Raw genomic sequence first — 16,406 nt, forward strand, 5'->3', positions numbered from 1 at the left:
AGGCTTTCCAGACCCTATGCCCACCCAATGTAAAAAAAGGAGGGGGTGGGGGAAATGGCCGTTTTTAAAAAAAAATGGGGCTGGTTTTGCCTTCTAATTACCCCATCTAGCATGATTGGAGGAGGAATTCTGGGAGTTGAAGTCCACTAGTCTTAAAGCTGTCCAGTTTGAAGTTTGTAAAAAATGTACATGATTGTAAAAAGTATACATGTTTGTAAACAGTATTCTGCTACACTGGTATTTTATTAAATAATATATTACTACACCATTTGGTTCAGAATACAGTGATAACTCATCTTACAAACCCCTCGTCATACAAACTTTTCGAGATACAAACCCGGAGTTTAAGATTTTTTTCCCTCTTCTTCCAAACTATTTTCACCTTACAAACCCAAGCCACCGCCACTGGGATGCCCCGCCTCCGGACTTCTGTTGCCAACGAAGCACTCATTTTTGCGCTGCTGGGATTCCCCTGAGGCTCCCCTCCATGGGAAACACCACCTCCGGACTTCCATGTTTTTGCGATGCTGCAGGGGAATCCCAGCAGCACAAAAATGGCGGTTCGCTGGCAACGGAAGTCCGGAGGTGGGGTTTCCCAGCGAAGGGAGCCTCAGCGAAATTGCAGCATCACAAAAACATGGAAGTCCGGAGGTGGGGTTTCGAGGACTTCTGTGTTTTTGCAATGCTGCAATTTCGCTGAGGCTCCCCTAGCTGGGAAACCCCACTTCCGGACTTCCGTTGCCAGCGAAGCACCTGTTTTTGTGCTGCTGGGATTCTCCTGCAGCATCACAAAAACACGGAAGTCCAGAGGTAGGGTTTCCCATGGAGGGGAGCCTCAGGGGAATCCCAGCAGCGCAAAAATGGGCGCTTCGGCTGGCAAAAGGGGTGAGTTTTGAGCTTGCACGCATTAATAGCTTTTCCATTGATTCCTATGGGAAACATTGTTTCGTCTTACAAACTTTTCACCTTACAAACCTCGTCCCAGAACCAATTAAGTTCGTAAGACGAGGCATCACTGTACTTTTTTCCTTGTTTTCCACTTCTAAAATCTAGGTGCGTCTTATTTATTTATTTATTAGATTTGTATGCCGCCCCACTCCGTAGACTCCGAAAAATATGGTACTTGGAGTGACACTGGATGTCTAGTTCATCAATTAAAATCCTGTATTTATATAAATTAATGGTATCGTGGTGTTTTCCCATTCCCAACAAGTGAATGGCCAGTTTTCCTCCCACATTTCTTCCGGGTTCATCATGATAATAAAGTGATTTTGCATAATAAGGAACTTGCATATGAAGTGCAATTTTTCGTATCTAATATACTTATCTCCTCCAGCTAAGGTGTTTTGTTTTTAAAAAGTTAGTTGAAGGGGGTAGATTGGATTTGTTTCCAAGAAGTTATTTCTCTTTCCGACCTATTTAGGAAGATCTTTAGCCATAAAGAAGAAATAATGGCAACCACATGTGAAGAGCGGATCAACATTTACAAAGACTTGGTGAAGGACTGCATCGCACACCCAGATGGCAAAGGAGAAGCAGAAGAAAGTCTAAAAGAGGACGTAAAAACGGTGAGTTTTGTTCCAGAAAATACAAACGGTTCTGATAACAGGTCGTCCTTGGCTAGTGACCGCTTGTTCTGACATCAATTCAAAATTAAGACTGCGCTGAACAAAAAGACTCACAGTGGGATCCTTGAGGTTGCAACATCCTCATGGTCACACAATGATGATTTTGGTAACCGGCTCACAATTGCAGTGGTCCTGTGATGGCCATTTGTGACCTTCCTTTCGGGTTCTGACCAGCAGAGCCCATGGGAAATGATGATTACGTGACATCGCGTTTAGAAACATAGATGATTGACGGCAGAAAAAGACCTCATGGTCCATCTAATCTGCCTTTACACTATTTCCTGTATTTTATCTTAGAATGGATATATGTTTATCCCAGGCATGTTTAAATTCAGTTACTGTGGATTTACCAACCATGTCTGCTGGAAGTTTGTTCCAAGCATCTACTACTCTTTCAGTAAAATAATATTTTCTCACATTGCTTCTGATCTTTCCTCCAACTAACCTCAGATTGTGCCAGCGCTCTATACAGCGGGATCACAATCTCCCTCTTTCTGTTTGTTATACCTCTAGCTATGCAGCCAAGCATTCTACTTGCTTTCCCTACCTTCTGACCGCAGTGTTCACCCATTTTGTGACTGTCAGAAATCACTACCCCTAAATCCTTCTCTTCGAATTTTTTGCTAACACTGAACTGCCAATACAATACTCAGGATTACTTGAGGATTCCTATTTCCCAAGTGCATTATTTTACATTTGGAAACATTAAGCTGCAGTTTCCATTGCTTTGACCACTTATTTAAGTGTTACAACTGGAATTTGCTTACCAAATTTTTTGGAGTATAAGAAACACCTTAGTTTGGGGAGAGGAAAATAAGGAAAAAAGACCCAACCCATAGAAATAGCAAAGAATTAGAGAAATGTCTATTATGGCAGTAAAATAATGCCCGAAAGTTTTATTGAATATAATCACACAACTCCTCCCAATTATTTAAATAGATCTGCTCCAAACCAACTAAGTCAGTATTTTTTTTTCCAATATATATTTATTAAATTTTTCCATTTTTTTAAAGTACATAATCATATTTACAGATGAATCTACATCATATATACATTCCTATCGACATTGTCTTCTAATTACTTTTAGATTTCTTGATATTTATTCCGATGTTTCTTTTGAGTTTCTTTTTTTTGTCCATTGGTACCATTTTGTCCAGGTTTCATAATAGTCAGATTCTTTTTGATTATTAAGTTCCATTGTCAATATGTCCATCTCTGCACAATCGTATATTTTCTTGATGATCTCATTGTCTTCAGATATTTGCGGATCTTTCCAGTTCTGTGCAAATACAATCTTTGCAGCTGTTGTAATATCTTCGAAACCGACTAAGTCAGTATTTAATTCAGCTGCTATATCTTAACACTAAACAGGACACTTACATTTAAGACTATACTTGTATAGAACTGTTAAAATTAATTCAAATTTGTAGAAGTATATACAGTGATACTTCATCTTACGAACCCCTCGTCATACAAACTTTTCAAGATACGAACCCGGGGTTTAAGATTTCTTTGCCTCGTCTTAAAAACCCTTTCCGTCTTATAAACCTGAGCCTGGGTCCATGGGCTCTCCTACTGCGCATGAGCTATCTGACTGCCGAAGGGATTCCCCTGCCTTGCGACTGTCACCACCGGGATTTCCCATTTGCTTGCATGGGAATTCCTCGCCGGAATTCCCCGCCTCCTTTTGCTTGAACCTGAGGCGGGGAACGCCGGAGCTGACCCATTTCCCTGCCACTTTCCCCTCTAGCCCTCCGCTTCCTCTGCTCCCCACAGCCACCCCATACTGCTGCCAAAATCCCCTCTAGCTTGCCGCTTCCTTCACCCCATCTCGCTGCTAAAATTGCCAGTCCAAAAGCTTGGTATCTTGCCCCAAATCTCTCCAAAAATCGCTCCCCCAAAAGTTTCATTTCTTGCCCCAAACCTCTCCAAAAATCACTCTCCCAAAAGCTTTATTTCTTGCCCCAAATCTCTCCAAACATTGCTCCCCCAAAAGCTTCGTATCTTGCCCCAAACCTCTCCAAATATCGCTCCCCCAAAAGCTTCATATCTTGCCCCAAACCTCTCCAAATATCGCTCCCCCAAAAGCTTTGTATCTTGCCCCAAACCTTTCCAAACATCGCTCCCCAAAAAGCTTTGTTTCTTGCCCCAAATGTCTCCAAACATCGCTCCCCCAAAAGCTTTACATCTTGGCCCAAACCTCTCCAAATATCGCTCTCCCAAAAGCTTCACATCTTGCCCCAAACCTCTCCAAATATCGCTCCCCCAAAAGCTTCGTATATTGCCCCAAATCTCTCCAAATATTGCTCCCCCAAAAGCTTCGTATCTTGCCCCAAACCTCTCCAAATATCGCTCCCCCAAAAGCTTCGTATCTTGCCCCAAACCTTTCCAAATATCGCTCCCCAAAAAGCTTTGTTTCTTGCCCCAAATCTCTCCAAAAATCGCTCCCCCAAAAGCTTTGTATCTTGGCCCAAATCTTTCCAAAAATCGCTCCCCCAAAAGCTTCCTAAGCCACCCCAAATCACTTCCAAAGTCTTCCAAACTCCTTTCAAAATGCCCCATTTCTTCTTGCTGCCTTTCTTCACTCCATTTGCCTTCGTTAGGACCTCGATTTAGCTGGCATAGGAAGCTGGGGGAGCGATATTTGGAGAGGTTTGGGGCAAGATACGAAGCTTTTGGGGGAGCGATATTTGGAGAGGCTTGGGGCAAGATGCGAAGCTTTTGGGGAGCGATTTGGGAGAGATTTGGGGCGGGGTTAGCCTTCGTTAGGACCTCCATTCCTCACTTCTCCTCGCTGTCTGTCTCCACTCTGTTAGCCTTCACTTTGTCTGCTTGCTGCTTTTTTAAAGCCTTAAAGTGGGTTTGCACGCATTATTTGCTTTTACATTGATTCCTATGGGAAACAATGTTTCATCTTACGAACTTTTCACCTTACAAACCTCGTTTCAGAACCAATTAAGTTTGTAAGACAATGTATTACTGTATTATTCTCTATTATTTAAAAGAATATGCAATAGTGCTAGGCCTCTTCAGATCAAAAGGCTTTATTTTGTTAAGTTGTCTAGAACAATAATAAAGGATCCTTAAAAATAATCTAATAATTTGAACATTTTACAGACATTCATTCACTTACCCCCTTGTATCCAGTTCAGCAGAAAATAAAAATCTGTGTATCCTCAGAGGTTTGCCTTCTTGCAGCTAGTTTCAGTTTAGCACTGGTAAATCAGCTGAGGGCCGGGAAGCTGATAAGTAATTACTTGGTTTAACAGATCTTCCCTGTTTGCTGCAAGGAGGTAAATTGCTGGGAGGCAGAGGCCAAAGGATGGGGGTGGCTGGCTGGGTGAGGTTATATTAGGTGTATAAGATGCACCCAAGTTTTCACTCTCTTTTTTTGGGGTGGTGGTGTAAAAGAATGCGTCTGATACTCTGAAAAATATGGTAAGTACCACAACTGGAATTGCTGTGTCTGTTGTTGTAGATTGGCATGGTCATGTGACATCAGGATTTAGAACCACCTTGTTTAATGATGAAGTTTCCAACATCAATGAATGTAGTTAAATGAGGACTTCCTGTATTTACCTTTTCCTGCTAGGTCAGCCTGATATATGGCCAGGGAACCTGCCATCTTTGGCTTATTCTCAGCAAGCAATGCTCGAGCAAGCCATGATTTAATTTGATTTCTGAACAGGGCTTTCTCCCCTTTTTTCCTTTCTTTATGTTATTTTACTTTACCTTATTGTCATTGCAATTAATGAAATTAAATAGCAATAGTAATAGCACTTAGACTTATATACTGCTTCATAGTGCTGTCAGGTTTCCAAGTACAGTGGTACCTCGAGATACGAGTTTAATTCGTTCCGGACCTGGGCTCTTAAGTCGAGCAGCTCTTATCTCGAACGACTTTTCCCCATAGGAATTAATGTAAATAATTTTAATTGGTTCCAGCCCTCAAAAAACTCACAAAGTTAGTCTAAATTATGCAGAAAGACATGTTTTTAATGAAGAAATGTACATGTACATATAAATGAATAATGAAGTTTCTTTCACTTAACTTGTAAACTTTCTTAAACTTTTAAATTTACATATTTTCAACTTCTCTGCCACCCAATCCTGTAGGACAGAGGTCCCCAACCCTTTTTGCACCAGGGACCGGCTTTAAGCGATCAAGAGAGGAATGGGTGAATGAATGGACGGAGGGTGGGAAGGAAGGAAAGAAAGGGGGAAGGGACAGGAACAGAGGAAGGAAGCAAGGAAACTTATGAAAGGGGAGAGTAAGAGAGGAATGAGTGAAGGGAGGGAGGGAGGGAGGGAAGAAGGTGGGAAGGAGAAAGAAAAGAAGAAATAGAGGAAGGGAAGGTAAAAGAGAGAAAGAAAAAGAGCAAGAAAGAAAGCTGCAAGCACCCCCCCGAGCCCCCCAGGCCGGCTGCAACCTTTTAAAACACGCGCACCGCTTCGCAGCTGTCTCCTGAAGCCGAACGCGGAAGTTAGCGTTTGGCTTCAGGAGACAGCTCCTTGGCGCTTGTATCTCGAATTTGGGCTTGTAAGTAGAACAAAAATATCTCTCCCCTCCCAGCTCTTATCTCGAGTTGCTCTTAAGTAGAGCAGCTCTTATGTCGGGGTTCCACTGTAGTGAACTTCATTTAAAAAAAGGAAAGTAACAGGGAAATCCATCTTCCAAAACAAATTTTCCCTTTATTTAGGTAATCATCCTTTTACATCAGATTGGCAAGTCTGTTGCAATTCTGGATCTGACACAAACCAGAATTGCAACACATAATATTGTAAATTAGAAACATCCCACAAAAGTCACATTCTCCAATAAACACTCAATCAATATATCTCAGTGTCTTCAAACTCCACCTTCTATTCTCAGCAGGAGCATCTTCTGTTCCCACGGTAAAGAATTTCATGTAGCCAAAACAATCCTCATAACCCTCTCTACCAACCTAAAGAAAGTGGCGAGCCTGAAAACCCCTCTTTACTTATGCAGAGAAAGAAAAGAGAAAATAAATAAATAAATAAATATATAGGGCTATAGAGGGATAGAATCAAGATTACACAAAGTGTTAATACCACTTTTTAATGCCTTGGTAAGGCCACACTTGGAATACTGCAGTCAGTTTTGATTGCCATGATGCAAAAAGGATGTTGAGATTCTAGAAATAGTACAAAGAGCAACAAAGATGATTAGGGGACTGGAGGCTAAAACGTATGAAGAACGGTTGCAGGAACTGGGTATGTCTAGTTTAATGAAAAGAAGGACCAGGGGAGCCATGATAGCAGTGTTCCAGTATCTCAGGGGTTGCCACAAAGAAGAAGGAGGGTAGAACAAGAAACAATGGGTGGAAACTAAACAAGGAGAGAAGTAACTTAGAACTAAGGAGAAATTTCCTAACAGTCAGAACAATTAACCAGTGGAAGAGCTTGCCTCCAGAAGTTGAATACTCCAACACTAGAGGTTTTTAAGAAGATGTTGGATAATCATTTGTCTGAAGTAGTGTAGGGTTTCCTGCCTAAGCAGGGGGCTGAACTAGAAGACCTCCAAGATCCCTTCCAACTCGTTGTTGTTATTAAATTTGAACTGCTGACTGCAACTACGGTCAGCTGAAGTAGCATACAATACTACACTCTAACTACTGCACCACCTTGGCTCTGTTAAAAATGCCATCTTCATTATATAATAAACTTAAAAAACAAAACAGAAACACATCCTTCACAATTGAATTGAAAATATTACATTAATATTGCACTATATGGTAGAATTCAATATAGTTACTGCTCTGGGATAGAAACGGTTTCTCAGTCGATTTGTCCTTGTTTTTATTGTCTTGTACTGTCTGCCAGATGGTAGTAATTAAATAAAAAAGTGTGTCCAGGATGAGATGGATCTTTAAGAATGTTTTCAACTTTCTTAAGGCAGCGGGAGCTATGAAGCTCTTCCAAAGAGGGAAGAGAGCAACCAATGATCCTCTGGGCAATGACGTTAACCCTCTGGAGTGCTGTCCCACTGGCAAACCACACACAGACGTTAAAATACTCTCTATGGTGTAGTGCAAGAAGGTCACCAGCAGTTTTTCATTCAGTTGTTATTTTGAAATCTCAGGTAGTATAATTTCCCAGATAGATTTTCAATAATTGGAGTTTTCCCCAACAATGCTGCTAATTTGCACTTCTGACACTTTCAATGTCCTCGCATATTTTATGTACCCCTCTTGTTTTCCCTCCAGCTTTTAAATGTCCTGGTGTGTTTTTTGTTTGTTTGCAACAAGGGAGGTGAAGATGGAGAACCTGGAAATGTGGATGATCTCCCCAAAATGGTGGGGTCACTGCAGCAGAACGTTGCGGATATTAAACAACAGGCAGAAATGGCGTTTGGCATGCTTGACGCTTTGGAAGAACCTCAGCTTACCATTGAGAGACTGGAAAAGCAATTGGCTGACGTTACAACGGAGCTAGCCCATGCCCGAAGGGAGCTTTCTGGCAGGAATGAAGGTATACAGAGCAAAGAACAGGGTGTACAGCGAACCTGGAAAACAGAGAAATCAGGAAATTATCAGGGAAATTGGCGGTCCGGAAAAATATTAGGGAATTATCAGGGAATTTGTGAAAAAAAACCCCAGAATAAATCAGGGGGGAAAAAACAAACTGTATTGAAAAGTTTAAAAGTCAGGGAAAAATTATGTAAAAAACCCAACAACTGGATCTCACTGCCTGGCAGAGTCGAGCAAAAATGAGCATAACTGCGGCAACAACCTGCTTCCTCAGCTATTGATATTTCTCCACGGCTTAGCTGTTTGGTATGGCGTCATCTACGACCGCGCCTTAACTACATCGCAAGTTACAGGGAAAAGTCAGGGAAATATCAGGGAATTTCCAAATGCTTTCTCCCTGGACACCCTGAAAGAAAGAACAAGAACCCAACTAATACAGCTAGTCCACAATTGAGCCCAAAATATATGTTGCGAAGTGAGAAATATTTTAAGTGAGTTTATTTATTTATTTATTATTTATTAATCTAATTTATAGGCCACTCAACTCCTTCTGAACTCTGGGCGGCATACAACATTTAAATAATAATATAAAAGACAGTATAAAACCCGTAAGATAACCGTTCATACCTTTTTTGTGGCTGAATCTAGGTGGTACCATATTGATCAGCAGCCTCAGGCCTGCTGGCAGAGCCAGGTCTTCGCGGCTTTCCGGAAGGCCAGTAGGGTGGGGGCAGTATGGACCTCAGGGGGCAGCTGGTTCCAGAGAGCCACCGCTGTCACAGAGAAGGCCCTCCCCCGTGGCATCGCCAACCAACACTGTCTAGCCGACGGGATCCGGAAAAGGCCAACCCTCCTTGCCACAGTTGTTAAGCAAATCACTGCACTTGTTGGATTTAGTAATGCAGTTGTTAAGTGACTATCGCTTGACTTTGCTTGCCAGAAGGTTGAAAAAGGTGACTCGCATGACTCTGTGAAAGTGCAACTGACATAAATGGGAATCAGTTGTCAAGCATGTAAATCACATGGCCATGGGGATGCTGCAATAGTCACAAGTGCGAAAAGATGGTTATAAGTGCTGTTGTAACTTAGATTGGTCACTAAACGAACTGTTGTAAGTCAAGGGCTATTTGTATTGGCTGGAATCTGAATGCAGTTTCGCATGCCTGGAATGTCTGTGGAGGGAATGATTTCAGGTTGTCTTTAATTTTTAGCAGCTTGAAAGTAAAAGTAGTGTTCCTCAGAATATATGGCAGTCCTCAACTTACAACAACTCATTTAGTGACCCTTTGAAGTTACAACACTAAAATATATGACTTATGACCATTTTTCATGATTACGGCAGTTGCAACATCCCCATGGTCATGTGATAAACTGACTCATATTTATGACGGTTGCAATGTCCCGACGTTGTGTGATCCCTTTTTGTGACCTGACAAGCAAAGTCAATGGGGAAGCCAGATTCACTTAACTGTGTTACTAACTGAACAACTGCAGTGATTCACTTAACAACTCTGGCCAAAAAAGTCATACAACGGGGCAAAACTCACCTTATTTTATTTACTTACTTACTTACTTACTTACTTACTTACTTACTTACTTACTTACTTACTTACTTACTTACTTACTTACTTACTTACTTTACTTATTTATTAGATTTGTATGTCGCCCTTCTCCGTAGAAATGTCTTACCTAGCATCAGAAGACATTTAGAAATGTCTTACCTAGCATCAGAAATTATTCGCTCTATTGTAGTCATAAATTAAGGACTGCCTATCAAGGCTTGGACATTAATTTGGTTCCATGTCCAAAGAAACTCTAAAACTCAATAAAAGCATTCTATAAATCAGTATGCAGATTAAGTCTATTTCTTCATTGTTTGAAAATAAAAATGAACCAGTGATGAATATTAAAGATATATTAAATATAAGCACTAGTATAATCATATCATAGGTTTAATTACTGGGGAGCCTAGTGGTGTGACAGCAAATGCTTCGCCATTTGACCAATCAGAAATTTTACTCCTAAGGGTTCGTTTATAAAGAAGATACAGAAATGATTGCTTGTCCATTAATAGCAGATTGGATAGTTATTTCCTAACCAATTTAATTGAGCAATACTGAATGTTACATGGACATTATCGAATTAACCAAAAAAAAGACAAAAAGTAAAGATATCAAATAATTTTATTTTTAAAAATTCTCTTGTTTACATGCTGTATAAATCTATAGTGTTAGCCAGTTTTCTAAACAACCGGAGTAATTTTTCTCTTGGTACTTAAAAAATATTTTAAAAACTGCTTAAATTCCAACAGCGATAATGCAAGAAGATATACTGAGTGAATCTACTAATGCCGTTCAAGAAGCTACTGAGGTAAATATTGTTCATTACTTTCAAACCAGGAACAAAAAGCCTCTTTTGTCCCCAAAGCACAAGAAAAGTTGGATGGGGCCATGGAAAGAAAAATGGGGAGATAATAAAATCGCTTGCTCTTTCTTTCTTAAATCCACCTACAGCATTCCCACCCCTGCAAAAAGAAAACAAAACAACACACACACACTCAGAAAAATGATTAATAAAAAAAAATAACTGACAATTTGACATACAGAGAAATAGACTTTCAAACTGAGGAGGAAACTCCAACTCACATCAGGGATCATCTGCTGCTCGTGGGTTTTCTTCTCCTTCTGCAGAGGATTTGGGATAATGTTCTATAACTTCCTAAACCAAGACTTAATGAAGCTAGCACAACCCAGCTTGAGACAATACAGTAATACCTCGTCTTAGGAACTTAATTGGTTCCAGGACAAGGTTGGTTAGGTGAAAAGTTCGTAAGATGAAACAATGTTTCCCATAGGAATCAATGGAAAAGCCAGTGGAAGCCCATTAGGAGAATCCAAAATATTAAGGCTTAAAAAAAAAAAAGCAGTGGCCAGACAAAGCTGAGGCAAACAGAGTGGGGGGGAGGGAGTCCCAACGAAGCAAGGTGAAAAGAGCCTCTCTTGAGCTCCATGAGTCCCTGCCTCCTGTTTTTGCCCCCCCACTCTCCTCATCTCCCCCACACCTTTCTCCTCCCTTGAGCTCCATGAGTCTTTTCTTCCCTTTTTTGTCCACCCCACTCTCCTCATCTCCCCCACACCTTTCTCCTCCCTTGAGCTCCATGAGTCTTTTCTTCCCTTTTTTGTCCACCCCACTCTGCTCATCTCCCCCACACCTTTCTCCTCGCATGAGCTCCAGGAGTCTTTTCTTCCCGTTTTTGTCCAACCCACTCTGCTCATCTCCCCTACACCCTTCTCCTCCCTTGAGCTCCATGAGTCTTTTCTTCCTGTTTTTGTCCCCCCTACTCTGCCCAGCAGAGCGCCCGTTTTTGTGATCCTGGGATTCCCCTCCTGGGATTTCCTTACAGCATTGCAAAAACGCGGAAGTCAGGAGGTGGGGTTTCCCATGGAGGGGAGCCACCGGGGATCCCAGGATCGCAAAAACCTGCGCATGGCTTGCAACGAAAGTCCGGAGGTGGGGCATCTCAGTGGTGGCGGCAGGTTCGTAAGGTGAAAAAAGTTCGTAAGAAGAGGCAAAAAAATTCCGAGCCCTGGGTTCGTATCTCGAAAAGTTTGTATGATGAGGGTTCGTATCACGAGGTACCACTGTATTTTGTTGTAAGTTGCCAATTGTGCGCAGACACATCTCTTCTCAGCCTTCTTTCTCTTTCTTTTCAAGAAAATGGCTCTACAGAACAAACACATTCAGGAGCTGAGCCAAGCTGTGCAAAAAAGGGACAAAGAAATAAGTCAGCTGCAATCTCTGGTTGGTCACTTGGAAGCTACCATAAAAGATTCTGTGAGTATTTAATCTGATCATCTCAAAGGTGTAGCTGTGTCACGTGTTAATGCCAAGGTGAGGGTTTGCTAAGCTTTTAGAGGTAATCCAGACTTTTTCTGAGAAACACAGTATTTGGTTTGGCTGGCTTCAAAAAAGAGTTGGGTCAATTCATGGAAGTCAAGGAGATTAGTGACTCTTAACCTTGATGGCAGTGTGACCACCTCTGAAGACCATCTGATAGAAGATTATGGGTTTCTTTGTGTGGTTGGTTGGCCACTGTATGAAAGAGTACTGAACTCAATGGCCCACAGGTTTGATCCAGTAGGGCACCACTTACAATTTATTTTGGAGAAAATCAGAAGAAACATGGTTAAAATATTAAGGTCAGGCTGTGAGGAGGTGGCATCTCTGACAATTAATATGCTGAGAAATTGAATGTCTCCAAAGTTTCACATTGCATATGCCATGACTTTCCCACTTGTAATGTACAGTTGTGAAACTGAGACATCAGGAATAAGTAATGAAGAAAAAATGATGCTTTTGAATTGTGCTGGGGAAGATTGCTCAGAATACCTTTGACTAGATCAGGGGTCCCCAAACGTTTTACACAGTGTCCCTCAGACTGTTGGAGGGCCGGACTATAAAAAAAACCTATGATCAAATCCCTATGCACACTGCACATACCTTATTTAAAGTAAAAAACAAAATGGGAAAAATACAATATTTAAAATAAGAAGTAATAAGTAATTAAGAAATTAATAATTAAGTAATAAAGTAGTTTATACTTCTTTATTAACAAGTAAATTTAAACTTAAATCAACAAACTCCCTCCATTTCTCCTTCCTTCCTTCCCACTCTCCTTCCTCTCCACTTCTTTCTTCCCTCCTCCTTTTCTCTCATTTGTTTCATTTTCCTCTCCCTCGTTCTTTCCCTCCATCATTTTCTCATTTTTTTCTTTCTCTCTCTCTCTCTCTCTCTTTCCATCTCTCCCTCTTCCTTTCTCTCTCCTTCTCTATCTCTCTCCCCCTCTCTCTCTTTCTTTTTTCTCTCTGTCTCTCTTTCTCTTTCTTTCTCTCTCTCTTGCTTTCTTTCTCTCTTCTCTCTTTCTCTCACTCACTCTCTTTCTAACTCTCCCTCTTTGTGTCTCACACTTTCTCTCTCACCCCCTCTCTCTATTTCTCCCTTTCTCTCTCCCCCTTTCTATCTCTCCTCTTCCTTTCTCTCACCCTCTCTATTTCTCACTCTCTCCCTTTCTCTCTCTTTTCTTTCTCTCTCTCTCCTTTTCTATCTCTCCTCTTCCTTTCTCTCTCCCTCTTTCTCTCTCTATCTCTCCCTCCCTCTCTTTCTCCCCTCCTTTCTCTCTTCCTTCCTTCCTTCCTCTCCATTTTTCTTTCCCTCCCTCTCTTCCCATTTTCTTTCTTTTGGTCCACTTCGCTCTCTCCGCTTCTCCGGCGGGCACCACCTCCGCTTCTCCGGCAGGCACCTCTGCCCCCACAGCAGCTGCCATTGGTGCAGCGACAGCGGCGGCTCCTCTCGGACCAAGCCCCACCAGCGGGTGCCTCTTTCCGTGCAACTCCAGCCTCCTCCCGCCCTGGCCGGCGCAGCCACCTTGCTGCTGATACAGGCGGCGGAGACTGCCCTGTCCCCCTTCAGGGCCTCTTTGACAGCCCTTCCCAGCAGGGGCTGTTGTTGTTGTCGCGGCGGCTGCCCTGTGCCGGCCAGCAAAGCTGCTTTCCTGGGCAGCCAAGTTTGCTGGCCAGCACAGGGCAGCCGCCGTGACAACAACAACAACAACAATGGCCCCGTGGCAGCGCTGATGCCGAGAGCCCGAAGCCCGCTCTCCAGCGTCAACGCCAGGCTTCGGGTGAGCAGAGCTGCACGCCGGTGGCGGGAGCTGTTGGGAAGGCAGACGTGGCGCCTCTGCCGGGAAGGGCTGTCAAAAAGGCCCTGAAGGGAGACAGGGCGGTCCCCGCCACCTGTGTCAGCAGCGAGGGGGCTGTGCAGGCCAGGGCGGGAGAAGGCTGGAGTTGCACGGAAAGCGGTATCCGCTGGTGGGGCCTGGTCCGAGAGGAGCTGCCGCTGCACCAATGGCAGCTGCTGTGGGGGCAGAGCGAAGGGGAGGGCATGGAGGCGGTGCTCGCCAGAGAAGCGGAGAGAGAGAGAGCGCGAAGTGGAGGTGTGCTCGCCTTGTGCCACGGGGCCGTAGTTTGGGGACCACTGGACTAGATAGACTCTAATTAATAATAATAACAACAACAGACTTGGAAGGGACTTTGGAGGTCTTCTAGTCCAACCCCTTGTTTAGTCAGGAAACCCTACACTATTTCAGACACATCTGTTTAAGAAACTTCCATTGTTGTAGCATTCAAAACTTCTGGAGGCAAGCTGTTCCAATTAATTCAGTACTGGATGAAATAAATCCAGAGAGCTAATTGGAAGCCATAATAATGAAGCTAAAGCTTAAATAATTTTTGCACATAAAGGCCAGAGTCAATGAAGTATGATTCAAATTACAACTTAAAAAGAATTCAATGAAGCAGCTCCTGACAGACAGTCCCATTGAAACGTGTGTGCGGTACAGAGATTTAAAAGCAATTGGATAATAACAAAATGATCCAAACTAAGGCCTCATTCCAAAAGGCACACAGACTTGTGTATCAAGAAAAACCTTTGTGGTGTCCTCATTTTTCATGTCATTACACAAGCTGTTCCTAAAACATAAGGAGCTTTAGGGAGCAATTTCTTAAGCAGCGTGGGAAGTGTGGGGAGAGGTTGATTCTCACACCTAGAAATGTTTTCCCATGCAAGTTTATGTTCCCTTGATTTCATTCTAATCGTATACATTGTTAGGTCTTGGCGATCTGTGGTCAGTATAGAATAGAATAGAATTATTTATTGGCCAAGTGTGATTGGACACACAAGCGCAGATGCTCTCAGTGTACAAAAAAGAAAATGTATACATTTGTCAAGAATCATGAGGTACAACACTTAATGATTGTCATAGGGTTCAAATAAGCAATCAGGAAACAAGCAATATTAATATAAATAATAAGGCTACAAGCAACAAGTTAAAGTCATACGATTATAAATGGGAGGAGATGGGTGATAAGAACGATGAGAAATTTACTATAGTAATAGTAATGCATCCTTAGTGAATAGTATGACAGTGGTGATGGGACTGTTTGTTTAGCAGAGTGATGGTGTTTGAAAATACAGTGATCCCTCTATTATCGCGAGGGTTCCGTTCCAAGACCCCTCGCGATAATCGATTTTTCGCAATGTAGGGTTGCGGAAGTAAAAACACCATCTGCGCATGCGTGCCATTTTTTCTATGGCCGCGCATGCGTAGATGGTGGAGTTTGCGTTCCCCGCCGCCCACGCAAAGGGGAAACCCGATTCGGCTCCTCGCTGCTGCTGCTGCGCTACCGAGCAGATCAGCTGCTGGGCGGCCGAAGGAACCTTCCCTGGGTCTTCCCCCTCTTGCTGGCGGGCAGGCGAGCGGCGGGCATCAGCGAGGAGCCGGGGTTTCCCCTTTGCGTGGGCGGCCGGGAAGACCCAGGTTGGGGGTTCGGGGGGGTGCTGGGAAGCCCCCCAGGTCGGCTGCAACCTTTTAAAACAGCCGCGTGGCTTCCCAGCTGAGTCCTGAAGCCAAACGCGGAAGTTCGCTTTTGGCGTTTGGCTTCAGGACTCATCTGGGAAGCGGCGCGGCTGTTTTAAATGGTCGCAGCCGGCCTGGGGGGCTTCCCAGCACCCCCCCAACCCGGGTTGGGGGTTAGGGGGGGTGCTGGGAAGCCCCCCAGGCCGGCTGCGACCTTTTAAAACAGCCGCGCCGCTTCCCAGATGAGTCCTGAAGCCAAACGCGGAAGTTCACCTTTGGCGTTTGGCTTCAGGACTCATCTGGGAAGCGGCGCGGCTGTTTTAAAAGGTCGCAGCCGGCCTGGGGGGCTTCCCATCACCCCCCCTAACCCGCAACCCAGGTTGGGGGGTGCTGGGAAGCCCCCCAGGCCGGCTGCGACCATTTAAAACAGCCACGCCGCTTCCCAGATGAGTCCTGAAGCCAAACGCCAAAGGCGAACTTCCGCGTTTGGCTTCAGGACTCATCTGGGAAGCGGCGCGGCTGTTTTAAAAGGTCGCAGCCGGCCTGGGGGGCTTCCCAGCACCCCCCCTAACCCCCAACCCGGGTTCGGGGGAGTGCTGGGAAGCCCCCCAGGCCGGCTGCGACCTTTTAAAACAGCCGCGCCGCTTCCCAGATGAGTCCTGAAGCCAAACGCGGAAGTGGTTTTTTTAAAAATTAATATTTTTTTAAAAATCGCGATATAGCGTTTCGCGAACATCGAGATCGCAAAACTCGAGGGATCACTATAAACTGTTCTTGTGTCTAATTGTCTTGGTGTGTAGTGCTCTATAGCAACATTTTGAGGGAGTGGAAACAATTTATGTCCAGGATACAAATGGTCTGTATAAAAGGTAT

The 16,406-nt window shown here is 43.6% G+C and overlaps 1 protein-coding gene across 6 annotated transcripts in view; it reads left to right on the plus strand.

The window, feature by feature from the left end:
* KIF20B (kinesin family member 20B) overlaps positions 1 to 16,406 on the plus strand; it is a 116,278-nt gene that overhangs the window by 44,996 nt on the left and 54,876 nt on the right. For all 6 annotated transcript variants that reach the window (XM_070752349.1, XM_070752345.1, XM_070752347.1 and 3 more), the window contains exons 15-18: positions 1,424 to 1,568; positions 7,898 to 8,120; positions 10,431 to 10,489; positions 11,834 to 11,953. In XM_070752349.1, the coding sequence (XP_070608450.1) occupies positions 1,424 to 1,568; positions 7,898 to 8,120; positions 10,431 to 10,489; positions 11,834 to 11,953 (547 nt within the window). The remainder of the gene's footprint in view (positions 1 to 1,423; positions 1,569 to 7,897; positions 8,121 to 10,430; positions 10,490 to 11,833; positions 11,954 to 16,406) is intronic.

This window comes from Erythrolamprus reginae, chromosome 5 (assembly GCF_031021105.1).
Source record: "Erythrolamprus reginae isolate rEryReg1 chromosome 5, rEryReg1.hap1, whole genome shotgun sequence".
Classification (NCBI taxonomy): Eukaryota; Metazoa; Chordata; class Lepidosauria; order Squamata; family Dipsadidae; genus Erythrolamprus; species Erythrolamprus reginae.